Genomic DNA, 18987 nt, shown 5'->3' with positions numbered 1-18987 from the left:
CAATCTTTGCTTGGTTCCATTTACCAATTTCGTCCTGCAACCCCCACAAGGTTGGTTCCATTGTCTGACCTGATGGATTTGACACAACCTCTTCTGGCCTTGAATCTTCTAATCGCATTAATGCAAGAATCTGTATCAAGTGAGTGTGCAACCTCAAGGTAGACCACACGCGTAGACATACATGTAAAAATGACACCATACCTCTTCACGACACTCCGCCACGCTTGTCCTAAAATGGTCCAAAATAATCAACCCCAGTGTGTGTAAAGGGTGGCATGTCAGGTGTTATTCTCTCAATGGGCAGATCAGCCATCTTCTGCTCTCCAACCTTTGCTCGGTAGCGTCGGCAAACAACACATTTCGACACGATCTGTCTTATTGCAGTATTCGCACACAAAATCCAATATCTCTCCCGCAACTTACTTAGCATTGCATTTCTGCCTAGATGCCCCACTGACTTGTGAATGTCTTCTAAGATAAGATGTGATATTGGGGAATCCTTTGGTAGCACAACAGGATGTTTCATGCTATCCGGTAATCTGGCACGCTCTAGACGTCCTCCAACTTGTATGAGCCCATCCTTCATAATAGGATCTAATTTGTACAAACGACTTGAGCGTTTTAGTCTGGTGTTGTACGTCAATGCTTCAATTTCGTCAGGAAAGCAGAGGCGCCCTACATAGGGTAGAAGACCCTGCAGTAAGTTTGGGCTTCTACTTGCACATGTTTGTAGTTTCAAAAGGTACAGGTGGCCGGCGTCCAGTTCTGGATCTAACCAAGTTAAATCAAGTTAAATCAGTATGTGCTCCTCGATTGGTTCTGCACGAAGACTTCAAGCACTGTTTTACTTTCCGTGCACCATTTGCCATGCTAGATTTAGGCTATGCTTACCGACACATGCTGATGCATCCAGTAAGTCATTGACTTGCCCATTTGGACCAAGTATTCACATTCGTGGTGCTCCCCTTCTGGTTCATACGTTTTCGAGTGTTTAAACAGGAGGTGCTGCTGATGCATAAGTCATCACTACACATCAACCCGTACCTAGATGACTGGTTGTTGCACGACCAAAGAAGGGATTGGTGGCCAAGCAGGTAACACAGAATTTACGATACCAATTAGGCTTTTTAGTAAATCTAAAAAAGTCCTATCTACACCCGACACGTCAGTTGGTGTTTCTGGGCATGGAGTTTAACACAGAGGCAGGCTTTGTATGTCCATCGCAGAATCATTGCCTCACGATAAGCAGTCTAGCTGAACGTCTAACCAGCAGGAACTGGGGAGGCGAGTTACCCTCACAGACCAAGCGATGGATGCCTTGCCCTGGTGGGTGGCAATAGGCAACCTCAGACAGAGGGTCCTCTTGGACCAACAGAGTCTTGCTCCGCACAGACAACACAGCGGTGGTGTCCTACATCAACAAGGAGAGGGGACCAGATCCCCATTGCTGTCAGCTTTGGAGGAGCAAAATTCTCCATTGGAGTCTGGAAAACAACGTGGAGCTAACTGCACACCACCTTCCAGGAGTGTGGAACATTCAAGTTTCAAGTGGCAGGTACCCCAATAGGTAGCCTCCAGACTGTTTTGGCTGTATGACAGTCCCAAGTAGACATATTCGCCACACCCCGGAATGCCAAGCTCCTGACATACTCAACATGGCCCATGGTGGGCCATGGACACATTATCGATTCTAAAGGCCCACACAGATGCATAGCATTTTCTTCCTTCCCACTGATTTACTGGGTACTGGAGAAACCCCAACACGAGAACACCTGCATCTTGATGCTAGTGGTGTTCAACTGTCAGGTTTCTACTACTGTTGGAAATGTTAGTCGAGACACCGGTAGTGCTTCTGAATATCCTGGATCTGCTGACCCAGTGGGATTGCACACTATCATTGAGCCCAGCAGTGTACCACTAACATGCAAGGAGGCTCTTAGTAGACCTGCAAAGACGAAAGGTTAGGCCAATAGGTGTTCCACCAACACAGCCTCTGACTCCAAGTGGCGTGCATACGTTGATTGGTGTGGTGGAAGGGGGATTAATCCATGCCACCCCCTGTTGGCCAGGTAGCTGATTTTTTCGTCCACCTGTTTGACGAGTTATGTCTATCCTACACAGCAATCATTGGTTATAGACCAGCCTTGTCAACCGCCATTGATAACTCTTTGGGAACATGACAAGCCAATTGTCCTATTATTAGGAGTTTTTTTCCATAATCGAAGGACCAGATCCCAATCTAGGGAACCTCCCAATTGGTGTTTTCATCCCGTCAATTCACCTAGTTCATACCCACCATAGTCCCCTGGTCCCCTCCAACCACCCCACCTACCGTAGCAATTGGCTTTAATCCTTATATACAGAGAGAACAGGGGAGCGAAAGTGGGGCAAGATGGTGCTGGCCTCTTTGCCTTGGTAACAGTCATAGCAAATCTATGAGGTCATGGGGATTCCCCTGACCTAGATTTCTCTCTCCGTCATTGGCTGAATTGCAGATTAATGCCTACAGTTCAAAATAGTTATTTTGACTGACAGGAGTTTATGTTGGGTATGAACTAGGTCAATTGGCGGGTTGAAAACCGTCATGATAATTTGATCCTGTTGCCCTAAGTTATCTTGCTTGGTGTAGAATTTCCATTGATTCTACCAGAATGCAACTCTACTACTGCTGGTAGAACATTTTCCCCACAAGTTTCTGAAGTCCTTATCTAGTTGATTGCAGACAGTATCATTGTCATTATCATATGGTATATGCTGGTATAAACTAGCAGTGCCATGACATGGACTCTGCCATCAGTTTGTCAACTGTGCAGTCCACAAGTGTGCCTGGTGGAATGTAGAACCTATTGTTTTCCTTAATGGTATTTAAAGCATTGCTGGCTATCTGAGTTGTAATCTCATTGACACAGTGATACAGGATGCCAACAGATGCAGCACTTGGTGGGTTGATGTCAGTTCTGCATGGTGCATGTGATAACCGTGGAGAGTAAGTCCAGCTGCAGTTGGTGCCTCACATTTATTGCGAAAATGCCTAGTAAATAATACAGGTTTGTACATCAACCGATTTACAGTTAAATCTAATCTGTTGAAAAATAAGAGTACTGAATATTTAATGCCAAGTGCTGCTCTGTTTTAACTGTTCTAATCTTTTGTATGCAGCTCGTCAGAAACACCAGCCCCTATACTGTCTATAAAGAAACCAATAAACGTCCCTGACTTCTGTCACAAAGAATTTAAGATGGTCTTTTGCACACTTAAACATAAGTTGCACAGCTTCAAGTATTGCACTACATTGACCAGCAGCACTGTCATATGATGGTGTGAATACAACATGTTCATGGTCTTATTTTTAAAATCTCTTGCGTTGACTTATAGTCTGTGATTCCGAAATGATATATATATATTATCAATATATACCAATTGTACTTAAAAACACTTTCTGTGTTGTATGCTCTGTGACACTGATTTATTTGTGATTCAACTTTGCCATATGTCCGCTGAATATATCTTTCCCAGTTTATGACAAAGCTAAACGAATCTACCAGACGTCGTTCCACTTGATGATACAATATCGTGAATTGTTTTCGCTTGTTAGTAGTACAACTTTTGTACAACTTTTCCAATTCTTTTCTTTACTGACGCTTTATCATTTACTGAATAATAGAATATATATGTTGTGTTGTCACATACAGTTGTGGGTAATCTTGTAAGTTTAGAAGAAATATTCCATTGTGTTTGTTTGGCCCACTCTTCCGTTAGTCCGTATAGTGATGTTTTTTGACAGTTCATTTGCTGTAATTCCAAACAGTCTTTCGAACAATTTCTGGATTGCCATATTCTGTTCTTTTTGTGTGCACTCAACTAAAAAATGTATCATAATAAGCAGATTTCTTGAAACTATGCCACTTGTTCGATAACAAGTTTTACAGTACAGACTCAGACTAAAATATGGCAATGATTTATTTGTTTAAAGAAATTTCCAAATAACACCAGGGTTTATTCAACGATGATACAGAAACAACTAAATTATGGTAATTATTACGTATTCAGTTATGTATGAGAAACATAATCATCGACATACTACATATTAACTGAATATGTTGACCAGATGAAACTCAAGGCAAACGGAATAAAATTGCTACCTTATTTCAAAACAACGAGTAGGCAGTAAATATCTGAATTAAATCTTAACAGAAGTCAGTAGTTCCAATGCTAAAGCTGTACTTCATAATTTTGAAATAACTAAACCTAATTAACATTCAGTATTCATTATAATGTTGATATCATTGAAAACCCAATTGCGCGTCACACTTGAATCAATTTACCCTCATCGTAAACGCAACTACAGATGTGGTGAAGTAATGATAATTATTGTATTTGCTTCCAGCCAATGCTGTCATTGCAAACTTATATCTGTATGTGAATATACAAAATTGGGATAATTCATTGACCACGGCCGTCATTTTTAAACGTTAAACTTCATTGGAACCATACATGGACGCATTCAAAGACCTGATCCATGAATGTCTGTTGTTCATTTGATAACTATTCTTGAATTAGATTTTCGTGTGCAATTTGTTTGTATTGTTTTCATTGATGTCATCTAATATCGAAACACGTATTTAGAATTCATTTCTGGTGAAATGGAACCCATTGTTCGATACCAATGTGGTTGAGAATAATCGATTTATCGTAGCTCATAATGCTATGCTTATGCATATTATCCTCATGGGTGCATTGGCGTTGATGGCGGTAGCTTAGGATTGATGAGACATACATTACACTGAGCCCTGTACTGTCATCTTAATATCATTGTCTAGATACAGCCAGCAAACATAAGTTCGTGAAAATGCTTTATTTGGACATTCCAAGGATGTGACTCGTGTAACAATCCCAGAATGTGTGACTGGCATTGGGATGGCGGCACAATTATTTTACTTACCAACAAAATGATAACATCTTGAACACTCAAATTCAGTTTTCACGACTAAATACGCTTTCATCTTATAACACGTGATAATACTAGATCACGGTCTGTCCATTTCTTAATGTCACTTTCAGTCATTGATGAACTCCAATAATAACACTGTCTCTTTGGGTGTAGGATCCCTCGGGACTTTCAGGTAGTGGTAATCAACTTATCGCGTCTGCATTACCCATCAACTCCTGGGTTAATACAAGAGTATATAGTAATATGCCGACAATGTTCGACTCCAGCATTATATTTACGATTAGGTAACCATCAGTACTACCTTTGTTAATGTTTCATTAAATAATTAGTAGAATGGCCTATAGTCATCACTATTTTAAAGTGATGACCAATAAGATAATTATGAAATTTATTTACACCAAACACAACTGCAAGGCCCTCTTCTTTCAGCTGTGAATAGTTTTCTTCTGGTACGTGAGGCAAATGCCGCCTGTTACTCTGAGCCATTAGCAGTGTAGTGCGCGTGAACGGCTCCAATGCAATGGCAATGCATCACAGGTCAGCAATAACAATCCTTGCTTGGACCACAGTAAACCATCAATATTGACGAATCAAACCATTCTCTCAATCTGTTGACCCCAAACCCATTTTTTAATATTTAACAATAGGTGAAGTGGGGTTATCCATAAATCGGTCGTAGTAGTTAAATAGATCAAGATACAACAGTAATTCAGTAACATTATGCGGAATGGGTGCTTCAGTTATGACCCGAACCTTGAGTCTTACAAGATGTAACCCTACCGCATCAAAATTGTTTCCTAAGTATTCTACTTCTTTGGAATGGAAAAAAAAACCTGGCTTTAAAATCATGTAAAGCTGTGTCCACTTTTGTTATATGTCTGGTGATAAAGAAACACCAACATGCAAACGGTTATACTGGAAGAGGCCACAGTGTATATTTCACGTGGTATATTTATTGGAATCTTATTCAATGGCAACTGAAGGTATGTAACATATAAAACTTCAATTTTGGAATTTGGGTATGTGTTGACCTTTGACACCTTAATATTTATCATTTAAAACAGGGACGATCGTTGTGGCCCAACCAGAGAATTCCATCATCATGCAGGAGACGACCTGACTGCATGTCAATTTGGATTTCCCAGTCATTATCTTCACAGTGTCCAACCGTTCTTGGAAAACACTTGCGAATTTTTTAAGCAGTGTGCAAAGCACGAAATGGGAGTCTTTGCAGTTAGTGTGTCTGTATGTGTGTGTGTGTGTGTGTGTGTGTGTGTGTGTGTGTGTGTGTGTGTGTGTGTGTACTTGGATTGCTATATGTTGCGAGGACAAAAATACAGATATATAGCTACTTCCGAGGACATACACACCTTCCGAGGACCTTTTTCATAGTCCTCGGAAAACATAATTTATATTAATAGTTAATTCGATTATTAATACGTTTTGCGTAGCTTAGGTTTAGTATCGGGGGAAGGTATGGTTCACGTTATATTAATATTAATATAATTATACCATACCTTACCCCGATACTAAACCTAAGCTTCGCAAACATTTCTATGTTCAGTCACGGGATATTCAACTCTTGTTTAATTAAACTTAATTAAAATGCAATTCTCCATTGTATTGCATTGTAATTGAGTTTAATTAAACTCCAATTAAAACGCAACCCTATATAGGAACGCGTTTTAATCGAGTTCATATCGCAACTATATTAAAAGTTAATTCAACTATATTAAAAGTTAATCCAATGAAGTCCTCGAAACATATTGCAATACAAGTATGTGTGTGTGTGTGTGTGTGTGTGTGTGTGTGTGTGTGTGTGTGTGTGTGTGTGTGTGTGTGTGTGTGTATGTATGTGTGTCCGTCTGTTCCACTGATATCTCAAGAACCATTCATCAGTTTTTGATGAAACTTGGTGCATAGATGCTCTGGGCCAATGCGCAGATTTGATTAGGTTTTGGTAAAATTCCATGCATATTAATTACCTAAATTGCATGATAATTAGCTAATTTGTAGCTGTTCCATGACTGTTCCACTGATATCTAAACAACCGCTCATTGGATTTCGATGAAACTTGGTATATAGATGCTCTGAACTAATGCTAGGTTTTGATTTGTTTTTAGTAAAAATTACCTAATTACTAATTACCTAATTTGCATAATGATTAGTCAATTTTTGGTTTTTCCACTGATATCTCAAGAACCATACGTCAGTTTTTTTATAAAACTTGGTGCATAGATGCCCTGGGCCAATGCGCGGATTTAATTAGGTTTTGGTAAAATTCCATGAATATTAATTAGCTAATTTGCATGATAATTAGCTAAATTTTTGCTGTTCCATGACTGTTCCACTGATATCTAAACAACCGCTCATTGGATTTCGATAAAACTTGCTACATAGATGCTCTGAACTAATGCTAGGTTTTGATTAGTTTTTGGTAAAAATTACCTAATTAGTAATTACCTAATTTGCATAATGATTAGTCAATTTTCGGTTTTTCCACTGATATCTCAAGAACCATACATAAGTTTTTTTATCAAACTTGGTGCATAGATGCCCTGGGCCAACGCGCAGATTTGATTAGGTTTTGGTAAAATTTCATGCATATTAATTACCTAATTTGCATGATAATTAGCTAATTGTTACCTGTTCCATGACTGTTCCACTGATATCTAAACAACCGCTCATTGGATTTCGATGAAACGTGATACATAGATGCTCTGAACTAATGCTAGGTTTTGATTAGTTTTTGGTAAAAATTACCTAATTACTAATTTGCATAATTATTAGTCAATTTTCGTTTTTTCCACTGATATCTAAAGTACTAATCATCACATATCAATGAAACTTGGTACATAGATGTCATAGGACACTGCACAGACCTGATAGTTTTTACGGTATTATCAGTGCTTATTAATTACCTAATTTGCATAATTAATTAATTTTCAGCTTTGATGTTTCAAGTAGTAAGCATTACATTTCATTTTGCGTATTTCTGCTCCATTCATTTGTAAAAGTATTGTTTATTTATTCAATCTCAGCATTTCATCAGGTATTTTTCCAGACATGTTTAAGCATGCCAAAGTTATTCCATTACACAAGGGTGGATCCCAGGACTTGTGTAATTTTCGTCCAATTTCGCTTCTCCCAATAATCTCAACAATCTTTGAAAAACACGTGCATGATCACTTATACCATTATTTGAATAGTAATGATTTAATTTCTAAATCGCAGTCAGGTTTTCGGAAATCACATTCTTGCCATACAGCTATGATTAAGCTATGCAATGCATTACTTAGCAATATGGATGATGGCTTATTGTGTGGTTTGCTTTTCCTTGATTTAAGCAAGGCGTTTGATATGGTAGATAAAAATGTATTATTAAATAAGCTCTCAATTTATGGCATTTCTCCAATCTCCCTTGTTTGATTTAATTCTTATTTAACTGACAGAAAGCAAGTTGTGTATTTGATGGGTAAACAGTCGGATGCTGTCAATATTCGACATGGCGTACCACAGGGTTCGATTTTAGGACCATTATTATTTCTTCTATTTATTAATGACCTACCATTATTTCTTGAAAATAGTTCCATTGATATGTATGCGGACGATCAAACTCTGTTATCATCTGGACCAAGTATCAATGTAGTCACAAAGTGCATTAATGATGATGTTTGGCAAATTTTGCGTTGGGTTAATTGCAATTACATGTCAATCAACACATCTAAATCAAAATCTATGATTGTTGGATCCCGTCAAAAGCTAAATAATATTGGTGAAGATTTTCTGGTTAACTTCAATGGTGAAATAATTAAAACAGTCAGTTTCGAAAAGTCGTTCGGGGTGGTTATAGATAAAACTCTATCATGGGATCATCATGTTGATATGCTTTGTAAAAAGCTTAGCCAAAGAATTGGTGTTCTTATGAGAGTTCGCAGCTTCTTACCTATTTCAGTCAGAAGAACATTGTATTTTTCATTTATTCAGTCGTTATTGGACTATTGCTGTATAGTATGAGGGAAATACAAGTCAATCAAATTTATGTCGGGTGTATAAGCTTCAGAAATGGGCAGTTCGGGTGATTTCCTCTGACAACTTCAGCCAATCGTCGTTTGAACTGTTCAAAAAACATAGTATCTTGCCTATCGATTACAGAATTTCATATTTTCTAGGTATCGTAATGTATATGACAACCAATGGCTTGGCGCCTTTATATATAAGTGAAATGTTCAGTCTTATCTCCCAAACCCACAAGTATAGTACACGTTACTTTCTTAAAAATAATTTACACATTACTAAATGGAAAACATCCATGGGTCAGAGGACGTTTCAGTATAGAGGGGTAACTCTATGGAATAACTTGCCATTCCATATCAGAAATTCAGCCTCTTTAGGCATTTTTAAGAAAACTTACAAAATTTATCTTAGTGAAAAATTTGTTGTAAATGGCTCAAGCCTATAGTTTTTGTCCCTACAGAGGGCCCAATGAAAATTACTTTATTGAATATTGGCCTACCCTCTTTAGATAAAGTGTTAAATAAAGTAAATTAAATAAAATAAATGAAACTTGGTGTGTTATCATGAGGTATGCGACAATCTACAATTCGTTACCAATGAAAACTTATTATTCTGATTTTAAAATCTATTATTCATAATGTCATGTTTTTGAAATGCGAATAACAATGGAATCATGTTGAAACGCATTCAATTGGCAACATCCGACATCCCTGTGTTCAAAATGGATACCCTAATTTTGTCGGATTTGTATTAGACTGAATCATATCTTATCAGTGAGTGGCCATTATCATATTTGTTCATAGTAAATAGTAAGTGTGTAAAGCCAGAGGTTATAGTTGTTATGTGTGTGTCAGATTAACAGATTAACAGTCTGATAACCTTTACATGTTTTATTGTCATTGCTGTTAACACGCATTTTAAAATCATCAAGGACAATATTTACGATCAGTATCAAAGTACTATGTATATAATTGTAGTTTTTATTAGAATTACATACAACCGACTAAATAATTCTTCATTCGAGTTATCAGCAAAAGAGGCATGTATGTCTCTCGTGGTACTTACTTATTTGGTAAACGAATTCCGTTAAATTCGCAAAAAAAGTAAAATGCCTTTCCTTTCTTTATAGCATAACCTAATGTGGTAAAACCACGTAGTTCGTGAAATTCCAAGATAATTTTAATAATAGGATTTTACACCACGCTATTGTCCATATTATAACATACTCACCAACAGGACAGGTCATCGCAAGTTCATCTATCATATTAGTCGATGCTAGTGCTGTGCGAGCAAGAAATAATAAGTTTTCATCGGTAACGAATTGTAGATTGTCACATTCCTCATGATAACAAACGTCCATTGGTGCAAGAAAATTAGCTGAAATTAGACAGGACAGTAAAATAGATTTAATCGTAAAATAAGGCAAGTTGATGCATTTTTGCACTGAAGAAACTGAAAGGTTTTCGTGATGTTATTGATCAATTCAACTAGATTTTGTTCCCAGTAAGTGATGACGACAGACATCAAATGCAATCACGATAATTGGTAGTTTGATTCACTATGATGCTGCTGCCAAAACAGTCAGAAAATTAACCACCAAACTTGGCAATACAATTTCTGAATGTAACAGATATGAGGTATGGATCTACTGATTGTGTTTCTGGGGTAATTATTTGATGTATATCAGGCAAGACGTGTCAATGAGTACATGAAAGGACTACTAGGAAAAAGGGTGTCGTTTTGTGTGCGTTTGTCGTTATTACCACTCGTCTCTAACTCAAACACACAAATAATAATAATACCTGTATCGGTTATGAATAATGCTTTTAAGTTAACTTCCCAAAATCTTTGATGATCACTTCTGAAAAAATCACCGAGCAAACTGTAGTGAAGTTCATTAGGTACACCTGGTGAAAAAGTTAGATTAATACGCCAATTAGATGTCGTAAAGTGGTCACACGTCATATGTCTTTACACTACTTTTAAATATTCCAAATGCAACACCTTAAATAAGCAGGGAAATGATTAGTTTGTCTAGCTTTAAAAAAGTAAACGGTATAATAGCAAGAGAAATGGAAGCTGGTTCAACCACACTTATACTGTAACTATGGGAACAGTAGACTCGACGGATGAGGCACTTCTGTGTCAATGTGTCAATTTCAAAACCAGTTGGTTATTCCTAAAATTTTGGGGCCCAACATCTCAAAATAACTTTTCAATATGTCACGTACTCTTGCGACATGGTATTGTCGGTAACGTGTCGCTTAAATAAATAACTATATGTGGTTCGTTCATAATGTAGCATATTGTATAAGCAGTACTGTAAAATACTTTAATTTCGCTTGGAATCAATTTTCGCGGAAGGAATAATTCAGTAAAAATAAATCCAGCGAATACACCTGTTTCCCTGTATTTTACATTCAACTTTTCAAAAATAGGTGCAAATAAATTCCATACAAACGATTCTTAAAGTCTTTTCAGAGAAATTCCAGCAAAAATAAAATATTTTATATCAACAACAAAAATATAAACAGTTTGATCTACGTCTTTCACATTTCCAATTATGGACAAATACACAGACACATTACCGGACGTAGGAAATATTTTGCATTATCGAAGGCGTGACATTGAGCTTAAGATATCCAAGCAAGTGAAAGTGAATCCGAAGTGTAGAGATCCTTATTGACAGTATATTTTGATGGAAGTGGCAGCCAACGAGATGACGTATGTATTATTTATGGCGAAAGTGTAGATGGAATCGCCAGTACTATTGACCGATATTCAAGAATTTTCCTAAAATGGAAGAGGAAAGATCCGTGCCTTTCTTCTCACGGTTTTTTACCCTTATTATTTTCCGTGGCTGTTTCTTTGTATTGGCATAATCAGAGCCCAACCAGATTATACATTTGTTAATATCCACTGTAATATTTCAAAAAGGACTATATTTAACTATAAAACTATATTTAAATTATTGCTGTTTAACCCAATGTTGTGTATGATACCTTTAATTGGCAACTTCAGGGCTTCGGTGTAATACAATGGGTCCGTGTAGTTGATCCTATCAAGGTGCTCCACAAACGTGGCAGCGAAGTCGGCATCCGCTATTCTTCCAATTACTTCCAAGAAATCACCACGGAACTCCCTCTCCGCAATACTGGCATACTCTTCAGGGAACTGTACAATCCAAAACGACAATATAACATAGGTTATTACATACTGCATATTATTTGCTTTCACTGTTGTGTGGGTGATATGAAAAATTGGTCCCCAAAATACAAACAAACCAGAGATTGGAAGAGTTTTGTTTGAACTGTCTTGATGATTTAAGGCAGCCAATGATAAACCAATAGCGGAAGCGCGTTCTCGATAGGCATTTTTGAACTTTCGACACTAACATATAAACAGTTCTGCATGCTCATAGATTGATTCAAAAAAAGATTTAGTTGATGTGTATGCAAATTAGATAAAAAAAATATATGCAGTTTAATAGTTTAAGTATATTTTTGACGTTCAACTAGCATACAGTATCATGTAAAGTTGCTAGCCCATTTGAGAAACTGTTAAGGTATTAATGCTGGAATGAATTATTCAGTATGCAAAAAGGATAATTACCATATGTAGAATAAATCAAAATTACTCTTGAACATTTACTTTCAATCACATCACGTACGTGCGTATAACAATCTTCAATGCACCCAGTGTTTCTTTTAGAGAAATTGGTGGAGCACTATTTGACATATCCATCCACTTATTGGAATGACAATGGCCATCCATCACACACAGGAGCCAGAAACAATACGCATTGTTTTAGAAATCATCTCCCAAAACAAGGAGGTTTGCAATTAGGTAGATTATTGATGGAAGTGACAGTCAAAATAAAACAAAAGAGACAATATAAAATACATCGTTAATCTTAGTGCAAATTATCTCATCCGACATTACGTTTCATGTAATGTCAATCTAGTTCAACCATACAAAGATTGTATACTTGATATTCTTACATATTGTCCCGAAATAGGGGGAATACTTATTCCCTGTTACTGATTCCACTTGTGGGTTGTAAATATTATTGCTTGAATGAATAATGCCTGTTATATGATTAATTGATATTAAGTCCTTCTAGTTGATAAATGTTAATCTGTTCTTCGAATTTAAACGACGCCCACTGAGTAGACGTAGAGATTGATCATGCAAACTGTTTACCTTGATTCGTTTCAAAATACCAGATGTGGCATAATAATAAGGAGGAAGCGAATATAAATATATAATTCCAAGGAAGTAAATCTGGCTCCTATTTTTTTTTTCAGAACTGAAATATTTTCATACAACTACCACAGTATCGTTACCATTAAAGAGAAAAACAACAAGCCCACGCAACCTTCACATAACCTGAACACGCTGAACAATTTCAATATTTGAGTTGGCATTTACTTAAGATTACCCGATCGAATCCTTGGGGAAATCCTTGCGAGTATGGTGTATTATTGTAGTTCATCGTTGTGTCCATGATGAGAGCGCCCTGAAATGAACTGTTTGCCGCACCGCCATCATTTGTCAGAAAAGGTAGAAGCCATTCTTGCACAAAGTAGAGACTTCCAATACATATATCCTGTGGCCCTAAAAACAAAAAAATGTCTCGAAATACACAATATTTTGAAGCACGTCCAACAGTAACTGCTGAGTTATGTATAGAAAGATCAATGACCATCAGGCATATAGTGGTTGATTTGTGAATCACAGACTAGTTGAAATGGATTTTTACTCACCTTCTTGCCATTCTTCCAAATCAAACGCAACGAAGATTACGGTATTTCTGCTCGTACAATTGCTGTTGGTAACCATGGCAGCTGCATCCAATAGAACGGCCATCCCTGAACCATTATCGTCAACACCAGGGGTAGTTTGCACAGAGTCATAGTGTGCCCCAAGGAGGATAACCTGGTCACTGGCTGTTCCAATTAACGGTCCTGGCAGAACGCCGATGATATTGTAGCCATCATACTGAAATACATATGACGTTATTTTCGACAATATTCATTCCTTATAGGCGAGACTGCCTCGCCTAAATCCAAAGGTCATTCATCTATTAACCAATCGATGTTTACACGTTGCCATTCATTGATTATACATTATCTATATAGCTCTTCCCGTTATCAGCAACACGAATATATGTACAATGAAATTGTACAGGTTCGAATAGCTCTAAAAGTGTAGAAGAGTAGAATGTAAACAGAACTCATACAATTGACGACTTTCACCACGAAAAAACAATACAAATGAAAATTTTAAAATCAACATTTCTTCGTCGCAAAAACTACCAATTTCAGTCTAAATTATCGTACCAAAACCCAATGTTTCATTGGTCACACAAGTGGGCACCATCAGAGTAGGACTTAAGTGTCAGAACTTTATCATTTCCAATTTTTATTCTGACTTCTAGTTTTGGAGAATAGTTTTCTGAAAGTATCGGATGTTCACATGGTTTTGATCGCCATTTGTGGCTGTTGTCATTATATCATTTGAATTTCATTGATTTTCGAATTAATAGAGTATTTCATTGGTTTTAGTATATGCTTGAAAGAAGGTTGTGAGATGGGGTTGGAACCACGAAATATGCACATATTGTGTCCAAGACATTGACAGTGCACTTTGAAATATACGAGCTTTAGAAATAGCAATGCCCATCGTGTATCAGCGTTTAACAAACATTACCTCCTCTAAAAAAGCACAAATTAAAATAATATATGCAGGAAAAATCTTACTTGCACTTGTGATATTTACTACCAACATTTATATCGGCATTGTCAGTTACCGTGCTGCCGGTAAGGGAACTTAGTTTGGAAATGCATCAGTTGTTGCAAGATGCAGCAAGTGTGACACTAGTTATGGGGCAATGCTTGGGTAGCCATAGTGATGCTGGCAACTCGGTTGCCGAGTATATTCAGGTAAGAAATACACGTGTTGACTGAGTGCAAGGGAGCGTACTGAGTCCATCATTGTCAGACCCGAGTGGGTCGCAAGTTGATATGTCTGAATCAGGCGACAATTTTGGTAACCACGAGGATTCCGGAGTCGAGGAGTTTCGAGGTTGCGCGTCGAAATTAGACAACTCAAACTAGGTTCCGCCATTATGTCAGGTAGAAGCTGAGGCAGCGTCGGGTCAAAAGTTAATACGGCTTTTCAGAAAAATCAGTCAAACTGTCAAGTAGAAGCTGATATTGTCGATGAATCATTCCAAACATGAGATCCTCATATGTGCTAAGATATTTCATACATTTAATGTCTAATTTAGGTTAACTTGGCGGCACCTCGTGTTCCACCGTCAATGGTTAACAAAGCAGTCCACTCCCCTGTAAAATAGTTGTTTACCATGAATACACACGTAGTATACGCAGAACTATTGTGTCAGTTCAAATAAGATAAGATTTGTTCACATTTAATGTCTAATGTAGATTAACTTGTTTAAGTTTAGTCTGTAGCTGCCTAATTGGGGTAATTTTCTTTGGTAACATTGACACTTTGAATCTCGAGCGGACCACATTCCACTTGGATGTACTTTGTGCTCTACCCACTAGTCTATATAATGCTAAACATTGGGTTGACATTAACGCATAAAATACACAAATTTTCCTTGGCATAATTTGAAATTTTACATATTGGAGTCGTACTTTGCTGTCCCCTGTCCACCTCCAATCACTACATTTTTTTGTAGACCCTCCAGTGATGTAAAAAATATAACTGGACGCTGGATCCCTGGATGACAGATTTAACTAGCACTTGGAGTGCTTAACTTCAGACAGAGGACTCTACTACGGTAAGTTCACTAGTCCATCCAATGCAAAACACCAGATTTTGGTAAGGTAGGTGTGAAAATTAGAAATTATCTATGTAAAATGTAAAATTAGAAATTATCACGAGGGGAATTTGTGTATTTTTAGCTATTTATTTCAATAGACTTTCTGACAAATAGTCGATGAGATCTCTTATAGAGCGAGAGATCCACATTAGATCCAGATTTGTTTCGTCCCAAATAGTGTTATATTTTTATACTGCAATCGCAATCACTGTTCCACATATTATGATTACCTTGATCAGAACACTGCACGGGATGACGATAGAGTATAGAAGATTATTCTGGGGATGGGGTAAGGTCACGAAGCTCTCTCGTTTTCAACGAGATCTTGGTGGCAATGTGAATACAGTTTATTGCTTGCAATTTGTCCATGGCTTATTTATACCACATGTGTGTGGCATATGTGTATATGTGTATATTACATAATATATTTATTATATGTTTCAAAAAACAGGATATTTGTGTACTTACATCTGCGCCCAATGAGTAGAAATATTGAATATCAACTTCTAGATTGTAACTTTCCATAGTTTCTCTGATATAGTTTCTAACATTGTCCTTGTTAACAGAATTGACGTCATGATGACGATTCTTACTGAAATGTTCAGTAAGCTGTATCTCAAGTCGGCTGCTTATGTCTTCCAACTTTCTCGATGTTTCGGAATAGGCTGTATTCCCATGGAAAACTTGAAAAAATAAATGTTGAAAATTTGGAATGAATTAACTGATAAGATAGTAATTTACAAAACCGACCCGTTCATATTATATAAGATTTCACACTGGAGAGCATTTATTTCAATGTATTGTCTGGGCGTTGTTGTGGTAGCGATCCCGTGACCTCTACCACATATTTTGCATTCTAGATGCCTTGGTAGAGTTAATAAATAACAAATAATCAACACATTTTGCACTAGGCACAGATAACACGTTTGGGGAATTGACATCATTTCAGAATCCATAGAAATAGACAAACGCCGTTTAAAAAGATTCTCACATTTTTTCGCGACAAAGCTACATGAGCCTTTGCATCAGTCCCAATCTGATTAAAATCCGATGTAGGTATGAGGCTCCAATTTTTTTTATATATATATATAACCCTTTATATTACTTATATTACTAAAACTGTACGAGATTTGTATAGGCATTGAGTCAGATGTAGTTAGAGGCGACTGGGACACAATTTTCTAAGAACTGATTAACGGCAAGAAAAACCAAAAAATCGACATATTCAAACTAAAATACAAATAAATATAATATAAAGGGTTATATATATATATATGAAAAAAAATATTAAAAAAAAAAAAAAAATTGGAGCCTCATACCTACATCGGATTTTAATCAGATTGCATCAGCCCCACCTCAAATACAGTCAACAAGTCAACTAAAGTAGCAACTAGAAACAGATAGAATATCCGTTGAAGTGATGTCGTAGCCGCCATGTGAAATTATATTGTAGTTGGTGCCAACAACGATTATAAAATTTAATGTAATTTGTACAATAAAGATAACATGTATTCGACACTTACCTACTACTATTAAGATACAAATGAAAATAATCTTCGGCGACATCGTTTAAAAGTCGGTAATTTCAGTCAATAAATTTGGCGGCGAGCTACCAGCACGATGTGGCCACAGATTCACAAGCACTGAAGTTGTCAAAACTTATTTTCAGTTAACTTGTTAAACGTATGTTTTTGATGAAAACGCGCTGTTATACACGGAATACAATACTAGACAGGTAAAGACTAAGACGGTACAACGTATACTACCGTCAAAGGTTAACCTAGAAGTCCACGCCCTTCCCACGTGAAGTACTTCTGTACCATGAATACACACGTAGTATTACGCAGAACGTATGCGTCAGTTCACATAAGATTAGATAAAAATATAATATGCAGTGGAAGCACGAGAGGTGGGTCATTGCAGTTGATTCTCTGTGTACGTGTTTGAACGTGTGTGGAGCACTTAATTTGTTTTAGTTATATCCTAAAAATACCTTTACCAATGCTGATAAAACGTGGCATGAAGAAGATCATGTGAACATTTGATAATGGTTTGATGCAATTACATTTTTATTAAATTATGTTAAAGGATTATTTACCTCAATTTTCTGACTGCCTTTTCTAGAAGGAACACGATGCAACAGACCGTATGAGCAGACTATAGCAGACTAACACAGTGAATAAGTATTCATGAATGCAGCAGCTCATCTATATCAAGTTGATGGTTGTACATTTATCAGTAAGGCAGATCATTTTGTAATTTTTTAAATCAGACAGAAAATGAAAAAATGCTACATTTGTTTATTAGCCTTCGCAGACGACTTGACTTCCCTCTGTTCGTCCGTTAGTTTGTCTTCGATTCGCTCTATCCAATTTATTTCAAAGTTGATGCACATGTCTCAATGCCATACATATTCACACCACAGTGTTTTTCTTCGATTTTTAACTTTTCACTAGCAAAAATACGAAAATTGCCGAAAAAATCAGTCTTTTCACGACATCTCGCAGAAATGCCGAAATTAACAAATCCAAATATTGACGACAACTAGCATAATGCATACCGCATATGCAGTTCTAGCCTCGGTGGAAAGCACCGTCATTTTAGTGTGAGGATATTGTATCTCGGGATTGTATTGCAGCGCTTATATAGACAAAATTCTATCTCGTCAATTTCAAAGGTAAGAAACTGTATTTATTATGGTATTTATACACTTCGAATTATTGTTTTTGTCAATGTGTCCCGGATTTTGTGATCGTGATAAACTCTCGCTAGCCTGGTGTGAACTTTGCCAGAAAAACTGCCTTTTTATTAATGTAAGAAGTGATTATGTAACGTGTAAATTGCAAGTTTACCTCGTCATTTAGGAGGCTTCAGGGCTTGGGAAGTACGTTTTACATATAAAATACTGGAATAAAAACGTTTAGAACACGTTGTCTTGCGATTTGTGAGATTAGTGGCACTATTCCTTCTGCTGTGCATTTTGTATGGATGTTAGGGTTCGATATTTTGCAGAAAATAACGAGACTAATCATGACCATCATGTCACATACCGTCAAAGCTTCCGATATAGAATTACTATCATTGTACTAAAAATAACCGCTCTGCATTTTTTAGTTTTTTTTATCAGTTTGTATTTTGTGAATACTAATACTAATTCACCTGG

The 18987-nt window shown here is 36.9% G+C and overlaps 1 protein-coding gene across 1 annotated transcript; it reads right to left on the bottom strand.

Annotated features, from left to right (window-relative positions):
* Positions 1-229: 229 nt before the first annotated feature.
* LOC146738102 (uncharacterized) lies at positions 230-17390 on the bottom strand. Its single transcript, XM_085503562.1, has 8 exons — positions 17348-17390; positions 16293-16507; positions 13735-13969; positions 13410-13585; positions 11971-12142; positions 10771-10875; positions 10199-10345; positions 230-771 (listed from the first exon to the last, which is right to left on the bottom strand). The coding sequence occupies exons 1-8, from the start codon at positions 17388-17390 to the stop codon at positions 230-232; spliced, it is 1635 nt and encodes a 544-aa protein (XP_085359688.1).
* Positions 17391-18987: the final 1597 nt, after the last annotated feature.

The sequence above is a fragment of the Saccoglossus kowalevskii genome, chromosome 9 (assembly GCF_978046115.1).
Source record: "Saccoglossus kowalevskii chromosome 9, keSacKowa6.1, whole genome shotgun sequence".
NCBI classification, from domain to species: Eukaryota; Metazoa; Hemichordata; class Enteropneusta; family Harrimaniidae; genus Saccoglossus; species Saccoglossus kowalevskii.
This window is presented reverse-complemented; position numbering and strand designations above follow the sequence as displayed.